The 13,257-nt window shown below is 39.6% G+C and overlaps 1 protein-coding gene across 5 annotated transcripts in view; it reads left to right on the top strand.

Annotated features, from left to right (window-relative positions):
• The window catches only part of fip1l1a (FIP1 like 1a (S. cerevisiae)), an 81,905-nt gene that overhangs the window by 29,435 nt on the left and 39,213 nt on the right, over window positions 1-13,257 (top strand). For all 5 annotated transcript variants that reach the window (XM_080187575.1, XM_080187585.1, XM_080187567.1 and 2 more), the window contains exons 11-13: window positions 3,890-4,055; window positions 9,388-9,414; window positions 9,801-9,852. In XM_080187575.1, coding sequence (XP_080043701.1) covers window positions 3,890-4,055; window positions 9,388-9,414; window positions 9,801-9,852 — 245 coding nt within the window. The remainder of the gene's footprint in view (window positions 1-3,889; window positions 4,056-9,387; window positions 9,415-9,800; window positions 9,853-13,257) is intronic.

Raw genomic sequence — 13,257 nt, 5'->3', positions numbered from 1 at the left:
TCATGACAAGGTGAGTATTTGTTGCCCATCAATAATTAGAAGTAAGTGGCTTGTTAGGGGGCAGTTAAGAGTCAGCCACATGTAGGCCAGTAGAGTTTCTTCCCTAAAGTATATTAGTGAACCAGATAGGTTTTTATGACCGTCAATGGTAGTTCCATGGTTGCCATCTCTGAGACTAGCTTTCAATTCCAGATTTTATTAATTGAATTTAAATTCCATTATTTTCTGTGGTAGGATTTGAATCCATGTCCGCAGTGTGTTTGTGTGGGCTCACATTACCACTGCACCAAGATAATGCCACCTATCCTGCCCTGGTCTGGCCTACATGTGTCTCCAGATCCACAGAAATGTGGTTGGCTCTTAAGAGCCCTCTGAAATGGCCAAGTCATAAAGAAAGTAGAACGGACAGCCCACATGGCATTGGCCCAGATATCAGGAACACCAATGGCCCAGCCAGTCTCATTAACCCTGCAAAGTACCCCTTACTAACAACTGGGGGCATCTGACAAATTTGAGAGAGCTGTCTGATAGGCTAGCCAAGCAGTGATCTGACTCAGTCAGACTCATAGAATTATACCTTGCATGGGGATGGTGATGTCTGGGGCATTGTATGTCCTGTCACATTGGTAAGCCAGACTCATCAGAAATGGTGACATACCGTTGGGAGGGACTTGCCCTGGAAATCCTCAATATTGATTCCAGACCCCATGAGGTTTTATAACGAGGTTAAACATAAACAAGGAAACCACCTGCTGACCACCACTTACTGCCCCTGCTCAACTGATGGAACAGTAGCTTTCCATATTGAACACCACTTGGAGAAAGTGCTGAGGTTGGCAAGAGCACAGAATGTACTCTGGATAGGGCACTCCAATGTAATACCATGACTGACCAAGCCCTAAAGGACATAGTCGCTAGTCTGGGTTTGTGCCAGGTAATGAAGGTACCCACATTAAACAAAATACCTACTTGATCTCATGCTCACCAATCTACCTGTTGCGGATGGATCTGTTCAGGAGAGTAATGGTAGGAGTGACTACCTGTCCTTATGGTGACAAACCCCTATCCTCACATTGAGGATACCCTCAGTGGTGAGATGTGGTACCACCATTGTGTTTAATGGGATAAGATTTAGCAACTTGGGACTGGACACCCATGAGACTCTGGGCTATCAACAGCAGCAAAATTGTATTCAACCTCAACCTGTGACCTTATGGCCTAGCAAATTCCCCACTCTAACATTGCTATCATGCTGGGAATCAAACCTGATTCAGTGAAGAGTGCTGGAAGATATTCCTGGAATGAAGCAGCATCAGGCATACTTAAAAATGAGATGTCAACCTGTTGAAGTTGTAGCACAGGACCATATGCTTATCCAACATTCTAAATAGCACATGATAGACGGAGATAAGTGACCACAAGTTACAGATCAGATCTAAGCTCCACAGTCCTATTATATCCAGTCGTGAATGGTTGTGGACAATTAAACAACTAACTGTAGGAGGATATTCCACATCCCAACAATTGCTGGCCTTGCCAGTGACACCCACATGTCATGAAAAAAATAAAAGAAAAAGTATCAGAAGTGAATACTCTGCATTTGCCAGGATGGGTGAGCTCCAGTATAACATAAGAAGTAGGAGCAGGAGTAGGGCATCTAGCCCTTCAAGCCTGCCCTGCCATTCAATAAGATCATGGCTGATCTGAAGTGGCTCAGTTCCACTTCCCCGCTTTCTCCCCACAACCCTTAATTCCCTTGTCTACCAAAAACCTATCTACCCATGTCTTAAATATATTTAACGAGGTAGCTTCCACCACTTCAACGGGCAGAGAATTCCAGAGATTCACCACCCTTTTGAGTGAAGAAGTTCCTCCTCAACTCCATTCTAAACTGCCCCCCACTTATCTTGAGGCTGTGCCTTCTAGTCCTGATATGTTATGTTCTTATGTGACCTCTTGACACCTAGAAGGACAGAGGCAGCAGATGCATCGGAGCACCACCACCTGCAAGTTCCGCTACAAGCCCTGTTCCAAGCCATACAACATCCGGCCTTGGAACTATATTGCCACTCCTTCACTGTCACTGGATCAAAATCCTGGAACTTCCTCCCAACAACACACTGGGTGGAAATATACCGCATGGACTGCAGCAGTTCAAGAAGGCAACTTTCTCAAGAGCAATAGGGGATGGTCAATAAATACTGGCGTAGCTAGTGACCCCCACATCCTATGAAAGAATAATAGAAAAGAAAAATCACATTTCCCACATTATGCTCCCCCTGTTGCCGCCTTGCTCAGCCAGTTAGCCAGTCCATATCCCTTAGCAGAGTCCTTAGATCATAGTTTACTTTCCTACCAGCTTTGTATCATTGGCAAATGAGGATATATTGCACTGAGTCCTCTCATCTGAGTCACTGAAGTAGAATGTAAGAAGACATGCCCAGACACTGACCCTTGCTGCATTTCACTACAGACACCTTGCCATGAGGAGGCAGTAGCATAGTGATATTGTTGTTGGACTAATACTGCTGAGACCCAGGGTACAGTTCTGGGCACCCAAGTTTAAATCCTGCCACTGCAGTTGGTGGAATTTGAATTATTAAAAAAACCGGAATCAAGAATTTACTGATGACTGTGAAACCATTGCCAACTGTCGGAAAAAAACCACATGGTTCACTAATGTCCCTTAGAGAAGGAAATCTACCGTCCTTACCTGGTCTGGCCCACATGTGACTCCAGAACCACAGCAATGTGGTAGACTCAACTGCTAAGGGCAACTAAGGATGGGCAATAAGTGCTGGCCAGTCAGTGACAACCATGTCCCATGAATGAATAAATCTTTTAAAATCCTGAAATTATGGCTGGAATTCTCCAGCCGTTCACACCGCGCTACCATTGCCAGCGAGAACAGGGAATTTGGCAGTTAGCCAAATCTCCTCCATTCACTGCAGTGGGACCGTAAAGTCTCAGCGCAGGCAGTGTCGGAAAATTCTATGTTTTGTTTTGTTGTCCTCCTGTTTTCTGCCTCAGTTTTGCCAGTATGTTACCATGATCCCATGAATCCTAACCTTGTGTAACAGCCTGCAGTGTGGCATCTTATTGGCTGCTTGCTGAAAATCCAAATCTACTGGTTCCCCTTATCTATCCTCTAATTTCAGCCTCAAGATAGATTTGTCAAACATGATTCCTCTTATCATTCCCCATTTTCCTTGACCTCTTTTTGAACAATGGGTCTTATATTTGGTACCTCTATTTGGCATTGATTAAATTTATAACTGCAGTTTCATCCTTTATGTTCTCAAACTTTCAGCAGCTGTTGTTTTAACATTTTTCTAACTTTTTCTTGATTGGCATTTTGTTGGTTATGACCTATCACTATTGTTAAACTCTGCCTCTTTCTGACACATTCTACTTTATCCAAATTGCTACTCTGCTCTATGATCTGACTTTTCTCATTAGACTTATAAAAATCCATTACCCCAAACTTTTCCTTCCTCTTATTAGTTTAATTTTTGACAATATGCTGACAGTACAATTGAACTGACCTTTATCGAAATTAAGTCGATCACTAGAGCTCTGCACAAAGTTACAGCGTAAATGTATGAAGACTTCAATTAAATATTTTCCTTTACTTTACAGATAACAAAATCAGAGTCAAAATTGCAGCACGGTTCATGGGTCTCTTCAACCATATTCTTCTAACTGTCCATTAAATCCTTTTGAATAAACAAATGCATGTACAGTTAGCCTTGATAACTAACCAATTAGCTTACTAAATTCATGTGATTAGATATTTGACTTCATAACCCCAGTGCCTTATTTCTCGGTTTACCACAATCTTTCTGAATACATTTAATCCTGAATTGAATTGTTTTCTGTTTCTCAAAAGGTTCTTGGAGACCATGCAGTATCAGAATTTAATAACAATGCCTCTACGAAACGTCCTCCATTTATGCCTGCAGGAGCACCTCCACCTCACTTGACTGGACCGCCTCCCCCATTCCTTCCTCCTCCACCACCTGTCAATACTGGGCCTCCAATTCTTCATCCACCAGGTCAGAATTCAGTTGTTAGTTTTGACATGGAAAAACACGTGTTCAGTTTGGTATTTAGTTTGTGTCCCTCTGTCATAGACCTCAGGAGTTAAACATTTTGGATCCTAATTCTGCTTCGGGTACTACATTCCAACATTAAACCTCAGCTTTCTGTAACAGAAAAAAATTTGAATTGTTGTGGACCTCAGGCTTTGATTTCATTTCATACTTGGTGGGAAAAAGGAACAAGGTATATCTAATGTAACATGCTGGACCTTCTCATGCCAATTGGTTAATATACTAAAGTAATTTCTAAGTTTATTTCAATTTAGCCAGTCTCGGGTTCAAAATTCCAGGTCTTCATATTGGGAGGTAAATATTTGACTGCCTTTTCATGACTCGGTTTCATGGAAACCTGATATTCCAAGCCAAACAACTAATTAGCTAGTATTAATGGGACACATTTCATAATCAGTTCCAAAGAATCAGAATATGAGCAGGTGGTCAGGATCTCTTTTTTGACTTGAGAACTATTTCAGTACCTTGTTTTCAAAATAGATAGTTGAGTATCATCCAGAACCAAAAAGAATCAAATAAAGAAGAATTGGGCCATTGCGGCTGTTTAACTAATTTATGTTGAAAGAACTTTGCACCCTCCATTTCATTACTTTCTCCTTCAAGGAAAAGTTCATAATTGAAAATGTATGTCGAAAGTGGCTGTGCGCATTGAGAACAAATGTATAGTGCTTCATGGATTCATGGTTCCCTGTAAATTTTTGACAGCAGATTTTCTTATAGAGCTTCAACCAGTGGAATAAGTGCAACTTCTATGATTTTGTAGGGACAAGTACAAATTATTGACCCAAGGCAATAAATAAAATCCTTCATTTTTATAAATAATCCGAATTTGAAAGGCATGAAGAATACTAAGATTTAATTTTTCACCAAAAAAATGCACCTTCTATTTAATGCACCCTGTGTTTAGTAAAGCTTAGGAACCTGATGCTCCAAATTGGCATCTGCTTATAAGTTGTATACATTTGGCTCATGCCTAGCTGTACTTTAATTGTGCCGTTTCTAGTACTTAATCTTCAAAGCATTTTCTAAAATAGAACTTAAAATCTGTTGAGTTCAAGGAAAAAGACTGCTGTTACCTATGAATAGTATTGCTGTGCCAAAATCTTTAAATCACTACAAATATAAAACATCCTGTGGAAGGCTCTTTGAAATCCTGTATTAAACACAGCACCGCTTAATCAAACTTTATTATTGTGATGTCCAGGTTTTAGCAAGCTTTATAGTGTACTTTTTTGCTTTTTACAATCTTTACAGAAGGAATTAAATGTCTCTTCTACACAGGGGTTGTTGTATTATTTTATTGTGCAAGTTGAAATTCTGTTGTTTAATGAATATAGAGACCCTCCCCCCAATTTAAAAATATAGTGGATGGAATTTTATGAGAATGATTAAGTGTCCAGCTCATGTGAAAATGGGAGAATTGCAGATCCGTTTTTTTGGGTGACGTTTCACTCCCAATCTTATGGACTTGGACATTGAAAGTATGGGTTAGATTATTTCTAGCTGCTATAGGCAGTGGGTGAGGCTTAATTCACCAACCAGCCTGCAGAGGAAGTTATTGTGCATGTGCAGACTTCTGATTCTGCACACGCGCAATCGCAACAACAGAGTTCTGACCGAGAGAGAGTTGTCAGGCTTCTGCTGTTGCAGGCAGTCTGAACACCCTCCTCCCCCCCTCCCCAAACCAGCAATTGTGGGAAGGCATGACCAACTAAGAGCCTAACACTGCACAGATATATATGTTCACTGCCTAGACTGATTGCACCCACTGCCCACGCCCCCACCCCATCATCACCACCACCACCACCAAACGACCATGCACACAATATGCCGTGGGCCTTCTCCGATTGGGCCATCCTTTCAGCCTCCCCATAGGCACCGCCCTGATAATCTCTGCCATCATAGGCCCCACTCCTGGCACTGCCCAGTGGGCAGTGTCAAGGTACCTAATGGGCATTATTGAGGTGCCAGGCTGGCACTGCCCAAGGGACACCCTCTTGACCTCTGCCTCCGCAACTGACCTTAATGTCTTCCGGTTCTACCAGTGTTTCCCACTTGTGGAGAGGGATGTTTTTCTCGCCAGAGAGAACCTCTCCCAGTGAGACCACGAAGTTAAGCGAGCCTGGATGATTCAGTGCTGGATTCAGTAATGCCATGTAAGTCCTCATTAAAATGTATTTAAATAATTTATTCAGCCTCTCACCAGTTTCAAGCAAGAGGCTAACCTTGCCAGAAATCCGGCTATGGTAAGATCGCGAAGGCCGAGAAATCTGACACGGTTCTGATTTCTCGGCTCTCAGGCGATTTTACGGTTTGTGGGTGGAGTGAACTATTAAAATTCTGCCCAGTGTGTATCCTCCCTGTTGCAAACTTTTAAGTCCACCAGAAATTAAACTTATTGGAAACATTTTGCAATATGTGGGTTTGGTTGCCTATGTCAGACCCAATCTGATTACAGCAGTTCTGAGATGACTTGCTTGCAGATGTTTATCTTTTTTCTCACTGCTGCTTATTATAGTCAGGTTGAGGATTCCAGCTGGATAGCATATCAGTATTGAATATCTTTGAAAATGGCAACCACTCTTAATTTGATCAAAGATTTCTATCTAACCTTTGTGCAATTAATGAATTCCTATAATTAAGCTAACAGAGCTTACACAGTGATAGTTATGCTGAATTTTCTTGCTTGCATAGTAAAGAACATTTTAACTCCTACTGTAGATGAGTATGTGCATTTATTTTAATTCTCCTATCATCTCTAAAAGTATTGGCCCATTTTTAAAGTTCCTAGGGGAAGCCTGTTTGCATATTTTTTCTCTGCTGGGGTGTGTAAGGAGTGGATCTTTTCCCATAGTTTGGTTATTTAGTAAGCATTGATTTTAAGTGCACGCTGAGCAGTTCAAACACAAGATAAGATGCCGGCCACCTTGAAAGTTAGTCCTGGAGTGTTGTATCTTGAAGTATGGGTGCTGGCCAGTTTTGATCTGCTTCAAGACATGTTTTCTCTTAATTGTTTATTTAACAAACAAAGCTGCAAATTACATTAACACATACCTAGAAATGAAAAAAAATATTTTTGAGTTAAGAGTTTGTCCTCTTAGTATCTCAAACTGGGAATTTCACAGCTGTTAAAAGTTATGTACTGTGGCACATATGCAGTTATGCAGTTTTTGATATTTCACTACAATTTTAATTGAAAGCTTTTCTTAATGCAAGAAAATGGTTAAATTTCAAATTCATTTTTAAACTGGAGAAAAGGTCAAGTAAATAGTTTTGTGTGTATAGCCTTGTAACAATTTTTTTTGTACCTGCTGTTACAGTATCAAAGATTCACATCTGGCACCCTTTTAAAGAAATAATAAATTGTTCGCAGATGGTTTTCCTCTGATGTTGAACATTTGAAACTGATTGCAATTTCATATTTCAAACAGTCTCTAGTTCCATTGATCCATAAAGGTTACATTTTCAACAGTGACACAAGCTGTTTTGGAAAAATGCTTGGTTGCATTTGTTGTTTAAAGTTGTTATTTTATTTTTTAAGCATTTACTGTGATTATGCTGCATTTCAGAATAACTAGCCAGTTGATATATTGTATTGTTAAAGTAATAGAATCTCTCAAAGTCCCAAATGTGTTGCTCAGATTACAAACACCCATTATTCAGGAAATTAACTCTAGTTAATACTTTTGCCCTGAACAAATAGATGCTCCATGATACCACTTCCACCTTCTGTCTCAATTTTTTTGCTCCTCTCTTGAGGCGCTGAGATCTTGTGCAGGAAGGTTCCTTGAGCACAGACCATCATCATCCATCTTATCAAAATGTAATGTAAACATAATCCAAGATGGTGAGTGTTAGCGAGTTATTTTACCATGGAAATGGAATTCACAGGACTTCGGCATTATTGCTGTTCTGCTAGATGTGCAGGATGGTAATCAGATATGAGGGTAATGATAGCATAGTCCTGAATTTTATAGTCTCCCAATTAGTGAATTTGCAGGTGGGGGCGGTGGGATACTATAAAATTCATCAGATGGCCTTCCCAATGTTTTCATTCCACTGTGTCTTCATCCCACTGTGCGATTTCCATTACACTTTGTTGTTCCTGTGAGACTTCAGATCTGGGCCTACTTGTATTCGCAGCCCTGACTGCTGGTGCTGCTGCGACTATCAAAGCTGTCTAACCAGATTGACCAGCAGATCTCTGAGTTGGGATTTCCTCCCGAGTGAGAGGCAGAAGTCCTTCCTCCAACCAGTTAACACTCTGTGGACCTGATCAATAGAGATATAGGTCCCACTAACTCTTTGGATGGTGGGGCGGGAAACCCCGCCATCTGAAAAATCCTGCTCATAATGGTAATGCTACTGGAGTAGTAATCCAGAGTGCTGCACAAATGTGGTGGCGACATGAGTTCAAATCCCACCAAGGCAGCTGGGTAATGTAAATTCAATGAATTAATAAAAATAAACTGGTAGTTTCATTAATGATTATCATAAAACCACCAGGTTGTCAAGATAACTCAGCTAATTCACTCATGCCCTCAGGGTAGAAATTCTGCCATACTTACCCGATCTGGCCTACACATGACTCCAGACCCACAGAAATGTGGTTGATTCTTAAATGCCCTTTAAAGTGGCCTAAGCCTAGCAAGCAAGCCATTTGGTGCTTTTTTCTGTACTGGTTGATACAACTCAGTGTTCCACAATTCGATTGCAACAATTCAAGAAAGCAGCTCACCACAACCTCCTTGAAGGTAATTAGGGATGAACAATAAATGTTGTCCCTGCCTTGCAATCATCCTCCTTTTAAAAAAAAGGGTATGAACACCGAACTCAATTTCTTTCCCTCCCCGTATCAAGTCAGATAAACTTAAACGTGTGGTTTAATATGCATTGAAATCGAAAAACTTTTGCTTTTTAACCTATTTTTAGTTTTCTTTTCACATACTTTATGTTGAAGGCCCAAATTATCTGTCTTTTTGTACATTTTTGTGTCATTAAAAATAAATGTTGTTAATATTGCTGTTAACACTGTCTGAGTTACTTTGCCAATGCACGCATGCCAAGCTAAATATATTTTTGTCTTTGTGCCCATTGAAATTCACTTCAGTTTTACTTTGGTCTCATCAGTTCATGCTACATTTGAATCCAGACACCATATTGAAAGAACACGGTGTTAATACATACAGTTTGCCACCCAACATCCACTTTCTATAGTTTAATGAGAATACTGATGTGTTTTATGGTGTTAGTGACCTAATTCTCTTCTTTTTAGGAATGCCTTTGACAACACCACCACCAGGTATGGTTTCACATTTCTACTAAAATGTTGGCCTGGTACTGTAATATGTATTAAAATAGAATTCATATTGTGTATTTGTATTTGTATTTGTAACATTCTGTGTATGGGCATTTTATTCAATCATTTGCATTTTAGTTTATTGTGCATGTAGGTTTTTGATAAATGGCTCTAATTGCAATTATTCTAAATGTGAAAAGTAAAGCCTATGGAAAAACCTTTAGTGCAAATCCAACATCTTTTCAAGAGGATAATGCTAAAATCCTGGTGTACTGCAAATTTTTCTTTCCATGAAGTAGGCAGGTGGTACACTTATGAACTTGGTGCCATACCGTCCTAGTAGTTTAGGGTATTTTCTAAATATGCTTAGAGTTAAATGTTTGTTTCAGGTTTCCTGCCTCCACCTGGAGCTCCACCACCTTCACTTGTGCCATTGGAAAGGTAAGCATATCATTTTATTCAAATGCAAACAAGTACCATTTTAGTTGATTATGTAATTGACTTCAGTTGAATATCTACTCTACTTACTTTCTAGTTTTTTACCCCCTCCCTTTCAAATTCTGGTTTGATCTAACCCTTGAAGTAAAGGCAGCTTGAATGTGTCCAAGAATTTTGATTCAATTTTATAATCAACGGATAGGTGAATAACTGAAAACAAATCAACCCAAACAAAGACTATTTGACCATTCTACTTTTGCTGGCTCTTCAACTGACGAATGCAGTTTACTTTTTAGATTTCTTCTTTTCAAATATTTTCTTTTAAATACATACTTGTAATAATATTTTTCTTCTATTAAGCTTCTGTATGAAAACACCTTATTCAAACTTCCTCTTTTGTTCTTCTGGTGTTAATCATTGCCCATGTCATTAATTTGGCCACAACTTGGAACTATGCTTGATTTACCACGTCATAATCTTTATAGTTCAGAAAATATCTAGGTTTCTCAAACTCTATTTCAAGAGAAACACAATACTCTTTTTTTTAATCAAGGCTGTGTTCGTTTAATGTTCAGTATCCTATAACTATGACCTTGAATTGTTAACATAATCCTAGTTAAATCTTTTCTGTAGCATTTCTATAGCTTTAATATCATCCTCCTGACGGACACACTATTTGTTACAATGTCCTACCTTTGTCTTCAACAAATTTAGCATTTATTTCTTTTATGCCATTATCTGAAGTTAATTTAACCTGCAAAAGCTACCAATCTGCCTCTGTCCTTCTGAAGCTCTCTTAATATTTTGTATCATCTACCAATGCAGTATCTCAATATTGACTTTTAGGGGTCACCATTATTTATACCCTTCCAGTCCAAAAATCATCCATTGACTTTGGTACCTGGGTCTATAAAGGATTCAAAGGGAAATCTTCATGTAAAGGCAAAGGGCATGGCTAAAGTATTAAATGAATACTTGCATCTGTCATCAGAAAGGAACTGGATAATGTGAAGGCTGCTCTAAAACAAGAGAGGGATGTTATGGATGGGATAGAAATAAATGCAAAAGCATGCTGAAATGCTCATTTCTGCAGGTTTCTAAGATGCCTGACGTAGATGGAATACATTCTAGGTTGCTGACAGAAGCAAAGGTAGAAAAAGCAAAAATGTTGGTCACAATCTTTTATCTCCGTTGGATACAGGAATAATGCCAGAGAACTGAAAGATTGCGAATGTTAGACCACTGTTCAAAAAGGTGGAGGTGATAAAACCAGGAATCTCAAGCTAGACAACCCATTATTGATGGTAGGGAAGTTATTGAAAACCATCAGATTAGGTGATCACTTTGTGGAACATTTCCATTCAGTTCATAGGCATAACTCTAGCTTGTCATTTTAATTCTCTGCTCCACTTCAAGTCTGACAATGGAAGATCCAGGAACAGCGCTTCATCTTTCGATTAGGAACTTTAGAGGTTGAGTCTAACAGACTTAACATTACGTTTGGCAATTTCAGGCTGGAAGCAATGCTCCCATTTTTCCCCAGACAGCAGTTGATGGTAAAGGTCCTGCTATTATCATTTTCATCTCTTCTTGATCCATTTTTTATTGATTGGCTCATTACCACACCTCTTTTCCTTGCAGCATTCCTTTTTGTCATTTACTTACTGTCATCTTTTTCACTCTCTATCAGAGACTTTCCCTTTTGTCCTTTTCCTGCCTCTCTGCTTAAAATCTGTCATATCTCTGACTTTTTACAGTCCTAACAAAATGCCATTCGCTAATTCTGATTTTCTCTCCAAAGGTGATGCTTGATGTCTGCTTATTTTCAGCTTTTTCTTTTTCGGATTTTCAGCATTCACGGTATTTTGCTTTTGTATTATAGAAACATGGAAAATTCATAGCATGGAAGGAGGCAATTTGGCAGTGACAACAAAAAAGAACCTTCTAACCTAATCCCACTTTCTAGCTGCTTGTCAGTAGCCCTGTAGCTTATGTCATCTCATAGCAAAGTATTTTTTAAATGTTATGATTGTTTCTGCCTCTACCATCCTTTCAGGCTGTGATTTCACACCCCCCACAACCCTCTCCTCAATGGGCTTCAAACCCTTGTGTGTGTTATTTTATTTATCCCTCACACAACATGAAAAGCTAGATAGTCATGCAATCATCACATTGATTGTCTTAATGTCAATTACCACAAATGGCAGTCAGCTGCTGTGTTTCCTACATTGCAAAAGTAATTGCATTTCGAAAGCACTTCATTGGCTGTAAAGTATTTTGAGACATCTGAAAGGCAAAGAAAAATGCAAGCTCTTTTCCCGTGTCCCTTGGTCATTGATCTTGCCGCTAAGCGAAATGGCACCTTCCTATTCACTCTTTTTAGGCCCTAATCTCATACACCTCACTTAAATCTGCCCTCAGCCTCCTTTTGTTCTAAAAAATCCCAGCCTGTTTAATCTTTGTTGCTAAAATGCTCCTTTCCTGGAAGCTTCCTTGTAAATCTAGAAAATCTCAGCAGGCCTGGCAATATCTGTAAGGAGAAAAAAGAGCTGACATTTCGAGTCCAGACAACCCTTTGGCAAAGCATGTCAAACGTTTGTATCATCCACAATCTTTAAATCATGCCCCCACCAATATTTACATCTAAGTCATTGATATAAAAGTACTGAGCTCTGTGGGATCCCATTGAAAACAATCGTCCAGCCACCCATCATCCATTTATTTCCAGCCACAACCAATTTTAGATCCAGCTTGTCACTTTCCCTAGGGTCCTTTTTATTTGACCAGCCAGCCATTTTGTCAAAAGCCCTGCTAAAATCTATATAGACTACATCAAATATGCTACCTCTAGCAACCCTTCCTCCCTTTTCAAACAATAGTGCAATATTTACAGTCCTCTGTCATCATGCCTGGAACTAGAGAGGATTGGAAAATGATAGCCAGAGCTTCCACTGTTTCCACCTTTGCTTCTCTTAGCAATTGGGGTACATTCCATCCAAGCTATCTATTTTTAAAGATGTTAACTCTCTTAACACTACTTCTCCCATCTAATATTTCACCTAAGTATAATGTCTGCATCATTCCTGTCTTTCGTGAATACAAAGACAAAGTGTCAAGAACCATGCTCATGATCTTTTGCCTCGATACATTAGTTAACCATTTTATTTCCTGCTCGGCCCTACTGTTTCTTTAATCATCCTTTTGCTCTTTATACATCTTTGTGCTTTTCTTGATTTTGCTTGCCAGAATTCACCCATACATTCTCAGTGCTCTGCATCTGCTCAGTGGCCCCCTGGATCTTGGCACCAGTGAGGCAATACATTACCCTGGAGGGACATGCATCCTTGAACTATTATTGTTGGGGTCTTCACTGTTTCCTGACCTTTGTCAGCTTTGCAAGCCACAAGT

Source organism: Carcharhinus amblyrhynchos, chromosome 1 (genome assembly GCF_965287045.1).
Source record: "Carcharhinus amblyrhynchos chromosome 1, sCarAmb.v2.hapA, whole genome shotgun sequence".
NCBI classification, from domain to species: Eukaryota; Metazoa; Chordata; class Chondrichthyes; order Carcharhiniformes; family Carcharhinidae; genus Carcharhinus; species Carcharhinus amblyrhynchos.
Note: the sequence above shows the minus strand (reverse complement) of the source record. Positions and strands in the feature narration are given on the sequence as shown.